General features: G+C 34.4%; 2 protein-coding genes across 11 annotated transcripts; both read right to left on the bottom strand.

Annotated features, from left to right (window-relative positions):
- Positions 1 to 8,481: 8,481 nt before the first annotated feature.
- Positions 8,482 to 10,518, bottom strand: LOC112295779 (uncharacterized). 6 transcript variants are annotated; one of them, XM_024547720.3, is made up of 4 exons: positions 10,383 to 10,518; positions 10,139 to 10,188; positions 9,317 to 9,988; positions 8,482 to 9,039 (listed from the first exon to the last, which is right to left on the bottom strand). In XM_024547720.3, exons 2-4 carry the CDS (start codon positions 10,157 to 10,159, stop codon positions 8,905 to 8,907), a joined length of 828 nt encoding a protein of 275 aa, XP_024403488.1. In that variant the 5' UTR covers positions 10,160 to 10,188; positions 10,383 to 10,518; the 3' UTR covers positions 8,482 to 8,904. The 6 variants fall into 6 exon arrangements, with proteins under 6 accessions (XP_024403488.1, XP_090100878.1, XP_090100877.1 ...); XM_090244752.1 differs by having other exon boundaries at positions 8,482 to 8,882; XM_090244751.1 differs by having other exon boundaries at positions 8,482 to 8,877.
- Positions 10,519 to 10,545: 27 nt separating this feature from the next.
- Positions 10,546 to 13,897, bottom strand: LOC112295778 (uncharacterized). Of its 5 annotated transcripts, none has more exons than XM_024547715.3 (8): positions 13,769 to 13,897; positions 13,322 to 13,429; positions 12,548 to 12,638; positions 12,228 to 12,412; positions 11,625 to 12,046; positions 11,311 to 11,520; positions 11,051 to 11,144; positions 10,546 to 10,775 (listed from the first exon to the last, which is right to left on the bottom strand). In XM_024547715.3, the coding sequence occupies exons 2-8, from the start codon at positions 13,344 to 13,346 to the stop codon at positions 10,546 to 10,548; spliced, it is 1,257 nt and encodes a 418-aa protein (XP_024403483.1). In that variant the 5' UTR covers positions 13,347 to 13,429; positions 13,769 to 13,897. The 5 variants fall into 5 exon arrangements, 4 of the variants coding, with proteins under 4 accessions (XP_024403483.1, XP_024403482.1, XP_024403485.1 ...); XM_024547714.3 differs by lacking the exon at positions 13,769 to 13,897 and adding an exon at positions 13,641 to 13,763; XM_024547717.3 differs by lacking the exon at positions 13,769 to 13,897 and having other exon boundaries at positions 13,223 to 13,756.
- Between the last annotated feature and the right edge of the window lie 758 nt (positions 13,898 to 14,655).

Genomic DNA, 14,655 nt, shown 5'->3' with positions numbered 1-14,655 from the left:
AATGTCTCATCTGGTAAATCTGCAAATGAAAGCTCTTGAGATGAATCTACTAATTGTTGGTTCTCCATCTCTTTAGCATCACAAATACACACAAGTTATAAAGAAAGATAGAAGGTAGAATGCTATCTTCCTTTGATCTTATTTCTTTTATTGCAAAGATTTGTTATTCTTCATCTTGATTTTGATTGATTTTGTTGATGAAAAGCTTTAACTTTCTTTGTTGCATTTGCAAGATTTTTTGATGGCTCCCATAAGCATTCACTAATATCATATTTGCTCCAATGAACAAGATATTCCAACCTATTTTGGTACCACCTTGAGTCTAAGATTTCTTCCACTTTGAACTTTTGATTATTATCCACTTTTATAGGAGGAGGTGGCATTTGTCTTCTTCCCAAAATATTCACTGTCTTATACGGTTCAAGAAGGGACATGTAAAATACAAGGTGGATCTTCATAGAATACGATAGATGTAATCGATAAGCAACAAGATTGATTTGTTCACAAATAGAAAAAGGTTCAAGTCTACAATAGTCCAACTTATCTTAAGGACGAGTAGTCTTGATATTACAATGAAGGAACTATATCTTATCACTTATGTTGAATTGTGGTTGCTCTTTGCAATAGGCATTTGTGTTGGTCTTTTGCCATCCTTGAGCTTTTTTTAATTCTATCTTCATTGTTGCATGTAGCTTTGACAAATGATTTGCTAAATTTTCCACCACAAGATTATCAACTTTTGAAAAGTCAAAAGTATCAAATCGTGGATAATAACCATAATTAGTAAAGAAAGGTATTTATTGAATAGAAGAATATATTAAATTATTATATGCAAACTTTGCCAATGGCAAAAGAGTTTTCCAATCATCTAAATGATAGTTGATAGTATACCTTAAATATTGTTTCAAAATTTGATTCACCCATTTTTTTTTCCTATCAATTTAAGGATAAAAAGTCGAAGAAAGTTTTATATCCATCTTTAGAATCTTGAATAAGATTTTCAAAAATCTTGATACAAATTGAGTCCCTCTATCCAATATAATATCCTTTGATAATCTATGATAGCAATAGATATTGTCAATAAAAAGCTTAGCTATTTTTTCACCTAAAATAACTTTTGTACATGATACAAAATGTGCCATTTTGGTGAAGCAATCTACAATTATAAATATGGAATCATATGAACTTGAGACTAAAAGATTTGTGATAAAATCCATAGAAACAGAAGACCATGGTTGTTCTGGAATAAGTAGCGGTTAAAGCAGTCCATAAGAACTATGGCAAAGAGTTTTAGATCTTGAACAAATATCACATGATTATACAAAGTCTTTTATCACCTTCTACATTTGTAGCCACCAAAAATCTCTAGATATAAGCTCTAAAGTCTTGTTGTATCCAAACTGTCTTACTGTTGAAAAGTCATAATGTACTTGAAGAACACGTAGACGTGCTTCTCCTTCTGGAATATATAGGCATCCTTTAAAATAGAGAAGGTTGTTCTTGAACTTGAACTTTGAAATATCATGAGACTTAGAAGAAAGATTCTTGATATTATGAATAAGAGGATCAGAGGACATACTTAATTGGATTTACTTGATAAAGGTTGAATCAGTAGTCAATGTTGATTTTATTACTCAAAGATGAAAATGCTCGGGCTTCAAGAGAATTGTTCTTTGTTGATCAAAAGATGCATCACTTTTTTTTGGTGCAAGATAAGAACATCTAGTAAGGACATATGATAGACCTTCTTATTTTTTGAGTCTATAAGTGATTTTGAAATTGAATCTAAATAAAGACATGCTCTAACGAGCTTAACAACGATTCAAAATATGTGCTAAAATGAAGTACTCGAGGTTCTTATGATCCATATATATGGTAAGTGGGCTTGAAGTGCTTTTTAGATAATGATGCCATTTTTGAAATGAATCTATGATTGCAAAGAGCTCTTTGTCATGGATCTCATAATTAATTTTGCTACTGAAAATTTCCTAGAATGAAAAGCTACTAGGTAGAGTTTATCATCTATTCCCATTTTTCACAACACGGCACCTATAGCAAAGTCTGACGCATTTGTTTTCATAAAAAATACCTTGAAAAAGTTGACACAATACAAGATTAGTACAAAAATATATTCTTTCTTTAAAACATAAAATGATGGTTCTGTTTCTTTATTCCACTCAAGTTTGTCTTTAGAAGTCAAACGTATAAGTGGAGTTATAACTTGAAAAAAAGTTCTTGATGAAGATTTGGTAGTAATTAATAAAGCCTAAAAAATATTGCACATCTTGTATTGTTCTTAAAATCTTCTAATCTATGATAGTTTGGACCTTCTTGGAATCCATCATAACGCCTTTATTGGAAATGATATATCCTTAAAATTCAACTTGAGTAGTATGGAATACACACTTTTTTAACTTGGCATATAATCTTGCATCTCTAAGTTTTTGTAACATACGACAAACATGAAGTTCATGTCGTTTTTCTATTTTCAGAGTAGATTAGAATGTCGTCTAAATAGCAAACGATAAAATCATCTAGAAACTCACAAAAAACATCATTCATGAGATGTTGAAAAGTGGCCGGTGCATTTATGAATCCAAAAAGTATGATATTATATTCAAAATATTCATACCTAGTTTGAAAAGTAGTCTTCCATTCATTTCTTTCTTTGATATGAACTAAGTTACATGCTCCTTGTAGATCTATTTTGGTATAGATCTTTGTTTGATTGAGTTGGTCAAGTAATCCTGAAATCAAAGGCAAAAGATATTTATTCTTGATGGAGATCTTATTGAGTTCTTGATAATCTACATACATCTGCACAGATATGTCTTTCTTCTTCACAAATAAGATAGGAGCTCTGGTTGAGGATTTAGAATGGCATATGAAGTTCTTTGCCAAGTTCTCATTAATATATTCCTTTAATGCAGCCAATTCATTTTGTGATAAGCTATAGATTGGTCTGAATGGTAGTTGAGCTCTTTCTTGCAAATCAATTGAACAATCAAAAGGTTGATGCTTTGAAAGAATATCTACATTCTTCTTTTCAAAAACGTCTTTGAATTCTTCATATTGACTAAGAATACCACTTGATTTTTTTTTACCATTAGAAATGGGTATAACATATATAGCAAAAGATGGTCCTTCTTTTGCAGTATGTATGAAAGCTCTCACACCTATCAGTAAAGGTTTGGAAGTAATAGACTTTTATATTTCTACTTTGCTAACTTCATCTTAGATTATACTACTAAAAAAGCTAAGGTTTCAAGAAATCCAATCTATTTGAGGGTTATATTTTTCTAACTATGATAATCCTAAAATAACCGGATTAAAGGGAGATATTATTATATTAAATACTACTATACTTTTATGATCTTTAATTATTACATCTAAAGGAACAGTTTCATGGGTAACATTCTCAAAAGACAACAAACAACTATCTATGACTTCTATATGTACGGATTTAGTTTTTTTGAGTAAAAATATTTTTTGATTTTTGACAAAATCTTCATCTATAAAATAGGTTGAGGCTCTTAAATCTAATAAAAAAAAGACTTTGTGATTTTTAGATCCTAAATTTATATCTATTGTAAAACAAGGTGAGGGTTTTGAAGAGAGAATGAGACCTTTACTAGGTATTGCAGATGATTCCAACCGCATGGTCCCTATTGTAGATAAAAAAATTTATTTTCTGAGACATTATCTTCTTTGGTAATTGTGCTCCTTATTTTATAATTGTGTTCCTTCTTTGGACAATGTTGAGCAGTGTGCTTAGCTTCTCCACAGTATAAACACAAACCCTTTTGGTGAGGTCGAGTCTTTTCCTGTTCTATGAGATTTTTAAAATATATCGTATCAATTTGCATTAATTCCAGCATTGATGAATACGTTTCAAAAAAACTTGAAAGCTCCCATCATTACTTGACTTGTTCTACTTCATCCAAGTCTTTGTTTTTGATGCCTTTCAAATAATCAAATGTTGCATGCAATGGCTTGAGCAATAAATTGTTCCAAATATTTTATTTTCAATATTGTTAATAAGAAATCTTTGACACTATCCTTTAATCCATATTAAAATTGATTGATGAGTGCATTATCATTTCAGTCCACATCACAAGCAAGGTTTTGGAATTTAGTAATATATGTGGTGGCTGATCGTGATTCTTATCATAAAGATAAGAGTTTGGTTTCTACTATTCATTCTCGATCACTTTCTCTGAATGTCATCTTAAACACTTTTAGGAATGAATTCAAATTATAAAAGAGTCGCAAATCTTCATCCATTAAAACTGCAAATCAAGATAGAGCACTTCTCGATAGAAGTGCACCTATGAAAACTTAAAAAAATCCATCAGAATATTGAAAAAGGTGCAACCTTAGATAGAGCTTGACTTGTTGCAAAAATCTTCAAAATTTTGATCTTATTCCATTAAACTTCTCATGCATACTAATTTTTATTCCCGTCATACTTGTAGAAGCAAAACTCCTTGGATTTCGTTGTGAAGTCGATCTACTTGCTTCTTTTAATTACACAACTTCTTGCCGCAGACTCTAAACTTTTTCCATAGGTACAAGCATAGTACCTTCATGATTCATGTTAGAAATACATGAGATTTCTATTCTAAGAGTGTTAACAAGCTCATGAAGATTTTACAATAGTTACAAATCTATTCTTACTTCCGCTAGGTATAGTATCCATAATCTTTCCTTCCATAGGCAACTCAAACAAATCCAAAAAGTTAAATTATAGGAAGGTAATCTGCAACCTTTAATAAAAATTTCTACAAAAAAGGATAATCCACTCTTTTTAAGGAAAGATCAGAATTAAAAAATAAGATTTTTTTTATTTTAAAGGTAGGTAGTCCACAACCTTCAAAACACAATAATAGAAGTGAGATAATCCACTTACTTTTAAAACAAGATAAAAATAGTATATTAGCACTCTTATCAAATTATCAAGGACATAAATTTCAAAGAAAGAGAATGCTTGATAGACTCATGTGTCACTGAAGAGAACTAAAAAGCCATTCAAAAGGTAATGTAATAATAACTAGAATGGCTATTGCCAAAAACAAGAAGATTAGAAAGTCTTGAAACAAGATTAAGGGCTAAAACAGCGTTGGTAAGACTGAGGAAGGCTTCACTCTTGCCTCTTTATATACTTATAACTAGAAGCTACGTGGCAATGCCCTATAAGACCTCCAAAACATGTTGACTTTGCTAACCACATGTCTTAAGTTGCAAGGCAAGTTATCTATGTATGCACCACATACTTAACTTGTTCCACGAGCTACTACATGGAGTTAACTTATTCCACAAGCTACCAATACGTGGTTAGCTTATTGGCCAAGTTTCTAACCTACAAACACATCTAAAGTCAAAACCACATCTATGAAGCTTCTAAGAAGCTTCTCTATATTTACCTACTTCTACCTAATCATATAAATAATTATTAAAGTAAATATATATGTTTGTGATACTATTTTGTAAAGGTGGTTTTCTTTGCATATATCAAAAAGCATTGTTTTCTACTAATCTTGCAACTCAAGCTATAGGGATTCTTGTCTTTCTACACAATGATTTATAAGGTCCAATATGTATACTTTTTTTTTGGAATTTTTTTCTATTTTTTCATCTTTTTTGATGATTTTGCTAGATATATTTATACCTACTTCTTCTAGAGAAATTAGTTGTAATACAATACTTTAGGCAATACAATGATTTTGTAGAAAATCAAACTAGAAAGAAAATTCTTATCTTAAAATATAATAAGAAAAAAAAAATTAAATTTCAAGAATTTTAGCTAGTTTTATACACATTATTACATTCATCATTATCTAATCAAATCTTAAGATTCTTTCTTAAAAGGCATCTATAAACCTTAAAACTATACTTTTAAAGAATATACTTATAATATGCTCTTAAAAATCACTTTATCAATAATTATTAGAGTACAGCCTTACATGCTACTTCTTACTTATAAAATTATTTCTTTCCTTTTGTATTTCTAAATGCTATACTATTTAAGCTTTAAAAATATTGTAAATCTAATTTTAATTATTAAATTTTTTTTATGTTTATTTTTTCTTCATATTCTTAATGAATAAAGGAAGAAGCCTAATTCCAAAGTTAATTATTTTATCTTTATAGGTGATAGAAAATCTCTTGAAATTAAAGACTATGAACTATACCATTCCAATAAAAGTGCCTCTTAAGTTGTTGCAATGTCATTTTTTAAAAAGATGCATTATTTTTTGAAAAGCCACTTTTATAAAAATTTCAAGAAAAAAATATATTGACTTTGAATAAATATTATGAAGTTACTAATAAAATTTCTTAGCCTCAATCCTAACAAACGTCAATGAATCCAATCATTTGGACACTAAATCCATTTACTTAATGCATTCTAGAAAAAAACGTCTTTTATTTCTTTTTAATTTTATCTAAATCAAAAACAACTATATTTTATAATTTTTTCTTCACCTTGGATGTCTTGATGTCAAAGAAAGAAAAATTTCAATCTTAGAATTTCATGATAATAATGCATTTGAATATACTTTTATAACTTAATTTTCTAAGCCTACTTACATTTTGAAACCCCTCATTAGATTAAAAACTTTTCATTGCCATACTGCCATGGAGTAAAAATAAACAACTTTAATTGTCAAAAAAACCTAAATTTTAATTTATTCTCTTGTTGATTAATTCATTGTTAGTTCAAAATATTTTTTTTGGCATAAAAACAATTACAATAAGTCTTTAGTATAATATAAGATCTATTTTGTAAGACAAGGATTTTCTTAGCATGTAGGATTTAATTACTTAGAAATCTTCTATTCTATCATCAAGATGACATTTGTTTGAATTTTATTATCTATTTCTATAATTTATAATGATTATGTCTATTAAATAGATAAAAACATCTTTTTTTTTATATAGCATTTTTAACAAAAAAAAATCTATACTTTTGAAATTGAAGCATTTATTGTACCAAGTTTTAAAATTTTTTAAATCCTTATACAAACTTAAATAAGCACAATACTTGTAATATGACTTATTTGATCAATTTCTTATTAATTAAGATTTTTTCAAATATGCATTCAACATTGATATCTATTTTAAGAAATTAAAATCTATTTTTTTAATTAGATTATATGAAAATAATTTTATTATTATTTTATCTATTTCTATTATTTATCAACTTATAATAGTAAAATATTATAGTTTTATAAAATCACCATATTGGAAGGCACCAACTTATATGTAGTATTTAAATATTTGGAATCAAGTCCATATTTTAGACTATTGATATAAATGATACAATTAGAAATATTAGCAAAGACATTCATTGTATTGTCTACACCAATTAAGAAGTAAGTTGTAAGACTCTAATTTGTTGATGATAATTTTTTGCCTTGCAAAAGTAGAGCAATAATTTTGAGAGACAACTTGGATGCATTTAACCAAATTTGAAGGAAATGTTTTGAAGATAGATGCATTTTTAAGTCTTCTTTTTAACATGACCAATTAGATTCAATTTGAAGGTAATTATTAGCTATAGGAGGATAATTTGTAAAGGTGAATGCAACACTAAGTTTAAAAGTATCAAATCCATTTGGTTCGTACTTGAATGATGTTGTTAGTTCTTTAATATATTATTTTGGATGAATTTAAAATAGAAGATTAAAAAAGATGTAGATATCAATTTAGATGAATAATTAAATCAATAAATAAATTTTTTATGGATATGATATTTAGATAAATTTACGAATGTAAATGTGATGCATTTTTTAAATAAATAATTGATATGATATTCATTATATAAATTGGATAAATATTGGCTAATTGAATATTGATTGGATGATTATATGAATTTAATCAATTAATAGATCAATAACTTAAATTTGATCATAATACATAATTATTAATTTATATTAATTATTTTATATAATTTTTATATTAGAGTTTTAAAATATCAAGTTGGATGTATTTCATTCTTCTTATAATAATACAAATATAGATATAAATTTACTATTAATTTAATTATACTTGTATATTTATTATTTTGTTGATTTATTATTTTTTAATAGAATTATAAATTAAATTTGATTTAATTCATAGGATATCTATATATATATATATATATATATATCTTATATTTTATTTTTTAATAATTTGATTAAATAAGGATAGTGTTGTATTTTAATATATCTATTTTATAAAAGAAAACAAGAAAGATCATGTCATAGAAGAATTTAACAAAATATATAGTAAAAAAGTATTGAACAAGCTTTAATAAATTCATTTGGGATTTTAAGTTAAGATTTACTAACCAAGCATTGCAATACATATTAAAAATTTGCAGCTATTAGCTCTCTATTTTTAGATTTATAGAGGATGCATTAGAGTGAACTAGGACATAGGATTTTTAAAAAAAGACAATTACAAAAGAGGTCAGAAATCTTTCAGGACTAGGTTGCGTGTGGATCAAGACAGCCAGTAGAATCATCTGACTGGTATATTATGATACAAATGAAGGAAAGAATCTTGGTGATACCGATTGCTATCAACTGGGATCTCAATCACCGAAGCCTACGGAGTAACTGTGAATACTCAGAAGAGAACAGAATGAATTCTCCTATTACACTCACAGAATTTGGATTAAGTGACATGTCCCCCTACTATACAGAAAAAATCAGTCAATATGGATAGTGGAAAAAGAGAAGGAATTTATCTAAGACATGCTCTGGACAGGATTTACTACATGTTTATCTAAGACATGCTCTGGACTCAAGAATACAAAGTCTTCCTTGAAAAGCACGTCTCTCCTTGTCTGCACTCTGCTTTGGACTGGAGAAGACCGCTTAATTGCTGACCCTGCACTGCATTGATCACTTATATACTTCAAACTGGGGCAATGTTGCAATAAAGTGCACCAGCAGGGGCGTGGAGATCAAGAAGCACCTCATTTAGTTTCCTAGGCACCTGAGCACTCCTAAGTACTTCACCCGTTTCATGCTGCCCCTCTGTAGGCGCAACCTGTTTCAGAGCAGATGATATCGTCGTTCTTCTCAAAGCTATAATCTCAATCACATCCATGCCAGAATATCCTACTTGAGTGCGGCAGCTCAAACGGCAATTATTGCTTCCGTTCGAGCTAGATAAAATAACACGGCAAGATACAGAAAATCCATGCACCACACTCTAGAATAAACAACACATGGACCCTACCTGCAAACCTCTCAGTTCATTACAAGTTCGTAGAACACATCTAAGAAATACAGAGAATTACATAAAATCATTTCAACAAGGATACCTCACGTTTCGCTGGACTGCGCGTCAAGTTTACATTCTTCTCCGTTGACCAAATTGTACCACTCACAGCATTCCTGCTCTGGTTTTCCATCTGGATCTCTAGATACTCCGAGAAAGGACTGGTCTCCTTGGGCAATTGAGCCGCCAGAAGGGCTTTTAGCTTCGAACCCTTCATTTCCCTCTCCACAATTGCCTTCCATGATGGTTTCGGAAGATTCATCCGCGGAGTCACCTCTTTGTATCCTCGCGACGTCAGCTTGCTCTTCGCGCTCGACGATTGCGAAGACGGACTGCACACATAGTCCCCAAAAGGCGAACTCTCGGCTGACATGTCAAACGGGACTCCGGGCGTCAAGTTGCCTACGCTACTTGCTCTGCGATGTCGGGCCCTAGGGTTCCCAACACTAGCAGGCTGGCATGGTGTGACAGCAATTGGAGTGGCAGAAAGGGGTTTTGTATCACCTTTCAATGACATTTTCGGCGAATACACTGGAAGAAGGGCAACCAAGGTAGATTCAGAAGCTTCGTTTCGCCCTGAGAAGGATTCTATTTCGGCAGAGGCTGTCATGCGAGAATCAGTTCCAGGTGTGATTACAACATTAGGCTTCATTTCGACGACAAATTCAACTGGAGGCTCACAATCGTCATCCTTCGCGGCCTGCCAGTAAGTCAACTGTAAGAACAAGCACACGTGTAAATAATTTGGAATAACCAAGCACCTTTGGATGGCATATGTACCAATATATTCATGCACTACTTGAACAGACAAGAGAAATGCCGCAAGTTTTAAGCACATTCGTTGTTGCGTATCGTTGGTGATCACCTGAGTGGAATTTTCGTCCATATGGACAGCCTCCTTGAATTCTTCAACTGCTGCACATTTCCAGAATAATACATCGAAATAAGATATAAATTAACTGGCACCAACACCTTTCCTATGTTTATACCAACTCTGGAAGTTAACTTAGTCAATACATCACTACGCCTGTATCTTTTCCGATGCTAATGTATTAGCAGTTCTCAATGAGTTATCCATAGATATTTAAGCGATAACATGCGGACTTTACCTGTATTCGCTCCAGTTCCTTCGAAACCATGAACGGGGATCTTTGATACCGCTGGAATAGCTCCTCTCACCTCTGCCAGGTCAGTGAACTTAACTTTCTCCTCCACACTAAGAAGGGAACGTTCACCATTGCAGCGGACGCTCAGAAATTCTGCATCCGCATTCTACGTGTGCCTGTGAAATACATTTGATTTCTCTGCAGAAGGAATCGATGATTGCTCTCCTATGCATTGCCAGCTCTTCCTTCTCCCATGAGACGGGACAGGAAAAGTTACGACATTCCGCTGGGCGGCGCTAGATTCGGGAACCGTGATTGAAATACCTTCAGGTACGGTATGTGAGACTACTTTCTTCGTCAAGGAGTCCACATCTATTTCTTTTACCGCTTGTCGACCTATGCCACAAAGTCATCAGAGTAAAGCAGCAGATAGTGTAGACAACCTATGATGGCCAGCCTTTGAAATAGAGCAATCACTGTGGTCTGGCGATGAATGGCACATAAACCCCTAAACTAAAGCAACTATCCTCAGGCCTAGTGCGGTAACGATTTAATGTGGATCTATACCAAACAGGTTGGGTCAGAGGCACTGTGCATCAAAAAATCAATATGCAATGACCGCCTTCAGTATCTTCAAAACCAAGAACTTCAAAAACGTAAACAACACTCACCATTTGGGGTGAAGTCTAAATTCTCTTCGGAAGGCGCAGATTGCATACATGGGGTGCCCAAGTCAGCGTCACTACAACCACTGTTTAACCCAAACTGGCGAGACAAAGACGTAATCAGAACAATGCTACCGTCACCGTCCCATACGAGCATCAGATGATTCAGCTATCTTGTGTGTCCCCAACAACGTGAACATCAACCAAATAGCCACTGTCGACAAACAGTACCACGTTCAGAACACCCGTTATAACAAAGAACTCACAGATACACCAGTGTCAACCCTGGCGAGGTTTGTCACCGAGATATTTGACTCCTCTGAGTTGAATTGACCTTCTCTGCCTGCTTCTACAGTCGTGCAAGCCATCTCTACTTGCATGACGCCCTCGCATTCTTCAACAAGCCGCCGCGCTAACTCATCTGTTGGATGAGATTCATGATACAGCTTCAACTGCACCTTTACATCCTCACTGGGCTGCATCAGAAATCTCAAATGTCAGTAAAATGGAAAGTCTCTAATCGAAGCATTCAATATGCTAGGCGTTGTTTCAAGCTATGGCCCCAACTGTAAACACGAACCTCCGCTTTTAATGTCAAGGCCAGCCGGAACAATTCCACCACCACGTCGTGTTTCTTCTCTTCCTCTGCCAGCTTGATTAAAAACAGCCAGTGAGCTGCGGAGTACAGCAGAGAAACAGTACCAGCACCAGATACCTCCACAGAACTCCGAACTGAACCTTTCTTCGAGCACAAACATCCTCCCCTGTCTGAAGAGTAAAACCGGGGGCCTCGAGCCTGCAATTGCGTCCTCTTCTCGAGCAAGCTCGTCCTCATGGTAGCTCGAGGTCGTTTCGCGCCCAGGGAATTGCTATCTTCCATCGCTTTCTTGGCTAAAGAGTCCGGCCTCGTATCCCTTCGAGAGGCAGAAAACACCATGGGAGGATTGAATGAGCTCAGGTTATCTGTCGAAGATCTCCTCTGATGACTTGGAGCTGCCCTGCCTGCAACAAACAGAAAACATGAAGTCAGAATCAAGCCCAGACACAACTTCCATTTCTGAAGCTACCCTGATAACAACAGCACGTTCATCCAACAGCGCATCACCTAAACCCTTCAGTTGCTCAGTTCAGTGTATCACGTCTACCACAGTGGAATGTAGTGAAGGAGGTAGGAGAAGTGCACCTGTGATGAAAGGAAGCTTCGTCATATTCGACTGACCTGCCTGAGGTTCATTTCCAATGCCCGGGGGTTGCTTCTTAGATGCAAGAGGGGCAGCGTATCGAGAAGCCACTGCTGAATACTGCTTCGCAGAGCGCGCCACCTTCTGACCATCCGCCGTGCTCTTTACCATTGACAGATGCTCTTGGCTGCAATGTATCCGAATCCAAAGTGACAATCGGACAAGGGGCAATGTTATGATGTCTAAATTCTTCATCCATCGATACACTGCGGACCGAATTGCACACCGAGCACGCAATCGATCTCTCAGCTTGAAGCATTACCTTTTGTTCACAACGCTCACTCGCCCATTGACATCCTGCAGTGCTCGCTCCTGACGATGACTGAAAGTGGCAGTTCTCCTCAATACAGGACCTAAATGGGCATCCAAAATTTTGAAAGAGTTGGTTCACTTGAATATTCCTTACTGATGTAACACTTCATTCATGCACGTTAAAGTGCAATTCGGAACTTGGCTAAATTGTCTTTTGTCAAATGCAAGCAAGCGCGACAAGGAAAATGTGTAAAACAGTAGGAGATTAACAAACCCAACTACAGCAAAAGTCCAGATCGACATTTGCACTCTTCGGACATCCTTTCAGCAGGACAATACAATAACTAAATGTTACGTTCATCAATAGCAAATGTCATATGGCACATTGATTTCCAAACGGTTGTACACGGACGCGTATGCTCATTAATTGCACTCCACAACGGTATGTAACGCTTTCAATGCACCACTCTTGATAGACTGAACGGACAGTACTCAAATGCTAGTATGGTTACATCAATTGATTTCATGACATGAACGTACATGGTCTGCTGGTTAGATTTCCATGCTTATATCACATGAGATTACACATTTCAATGAAATTTACGCTTGTCTCTGCTTAGAGTGCAAGAGGACTAAAAACTGCCGAACTCGCAGTTCTGGGCGAGGGATAAGAATAATTTGTTACCAGGAAAGGCCATGGATTCACCATCACAGCTACACCGATGCCAGAACGCTCGTTAAAACACACTGCAGAGTAGAATCGCAAGATGCACTCAAGGTTTACCTGAGGCTGCTACTGGAGGCTCCATGGGGCTACACCACCTCCGTCACGGCCTGCCTCCTCAAGAACTTACACCACTAAGCTCCCTCTTCCGACAGCTCTAGAATGTGCCTACAGTCGCACCACGCCACAATCCACCAATGCTAAACTAAACAGGAGAAATCACACTACACCTAAAAGAGCCTCACATTCCTCACACTCATCTTACACCAAGCACAACTTCCCGTTAGCTCCGAAACCAGACAGAACTAAATCCTAGCTCATAAACCTCGCAAAAGTAAATGCTAGTCCTTCAAGGTCATCTCACACTCCCAACACTCACCTTCCAAAAAGGATCGACAGTCAACTCACTCCCATAGATACATTAGAAGACGTCAACACACCCTCAACGATCGGCCATGCTACCTGACATTACCAGAACAATCCAGGCGGGGGGGCATTAAAGTATACCGGAGCAGTGCAGAGGGAGCTCGTCGTTGCTGGAGCCCATGTGCACTCAGACGTCATTGCAGCAGGAGATGGCGATGGCGGGCTCCATGCAGCGCTTCCGACGCGGTGTGGTCCCGCTTCCACGTTCGCGTGTTTCAAATCTCGCGTTCTCTATGCGTGGTTCCGCAGTGAAGAGAACCGTTATAAATCACCTGTTCTCGTCCGCGTTCCCTTCTCTCAGCATGAATTGCGACAGAGGTATTGGACTTGTCCGTGACAAATAGAGCACCAAAGCGACAACGAGAATATTCTACTTGTGCTTTAGATCGTAAGTTCGATGTCACTATTTCCCTGATTTGAAATTTGAAGTGTGAATTCAAATGCTTGAATTCTAGAACTTCAGGTTCTGCTCACATCCAAAACAGTGGGATTCTATTTGTGGCACAAATAGAGTTCTCTTAACACAGCCCTTTCTCTTAAACTATGATTTCAATTTGAATAAGAAAACATTCTCCTAAGGTTGAAAAAAATTGGACATGATTAGTTTACTACTATCAACAATCTCAAAAACTCTTTTAAGGTTCTGAATTTGATCGTTTTATCAATACTGTATTATGTTGCAGTTGTTTTTGGGCAAATTATATAAAAATAGAATTGCACATTCTGTAAAAAGTGTTTGTGAACTTTTTAATAAAATTAAAACTATTGTCAGTAATTTATTACAGATTTATGTTAAATTTAGAGAATCTAAAAACATTTTACTTTTTAGATTGGTTTTGATATTCTAAAAATGTATATGTATTGTATTCTTAATTCAAGATACATAGAAAAAAAAATTAAAAACTGAATAAAAATCATTCATATTATAAAAGTTTATAAACTAATTAATATAAATTAAGTTAATATTT

Source organism: Physcomitrium patens, chromosome 19 (assembly GCF_059467195.1).
Source record: "Physcomitrium patens ecotype Gransden chromosome 19, ASM5946719v1, whole genome shotgun sequence".
In the NCBI taxonomy this organism is placed as follows: Eukaryota; Viridiplantae; Streptophyta; class Bryopsida; order Funariales; family Funariaceae; genus Physcomitrium; species Physcomitrium patens.
The sequence above is the reverse complement of the archived record's forward strand: the minus strand, read 5'-3'. Positions and strand labels throughout refer to the sequence as shown.

What these genes read in the sequence shown, in the direction of transcription:
- LOC112295779 (XM_024547720.3), bottom strand. Translation starts at nt 10,159, where the DNA reads ATGGACGAAAATTCCACTCAG. An exon ending in TGGACGAAAATTCCACTCAG is followed by an intron (nt 9,989 to 10,138) that starts GTGATCACCAAC and finishes TTGTTCTTACAG; the next exon opens with TTGACTTACTGGCAGGCCGC. An exon ending in GCAGTCCAGCGAAACGTGAG is followed by an intron (nt 9,040 to 9,316) that starts GTATCCTTGTTG and finishes GCTCTGAAACAG; the next exon opens with GTTGCGCCTACAGAGGGGCA.
- LOC112295778 (XM_024547715.3), bottom strand. Translation starts at nt 13,346, where the DNA reads ATGGAGCCTCCAGTAGCAGCCTCAG. An exon ending in CCTTGACATTAAAAGCGGAG is followed by an intron (nt 11,521 to 11,624) that starts GTTCGTGTTTAC and finishes TTTCTGATGCAG; the next exon opens with CCCAGTGAGGATGTAAAGGT. An exon ending in TTTAGACTTCACCCCAAATG is followed by an intron (nt 10,776 to 11,050) that starts GTGAGTGTTGTT and finishes TTTGTGGCATAG; the next exon opens with GTCGACAAGCGGTAAAAGAA.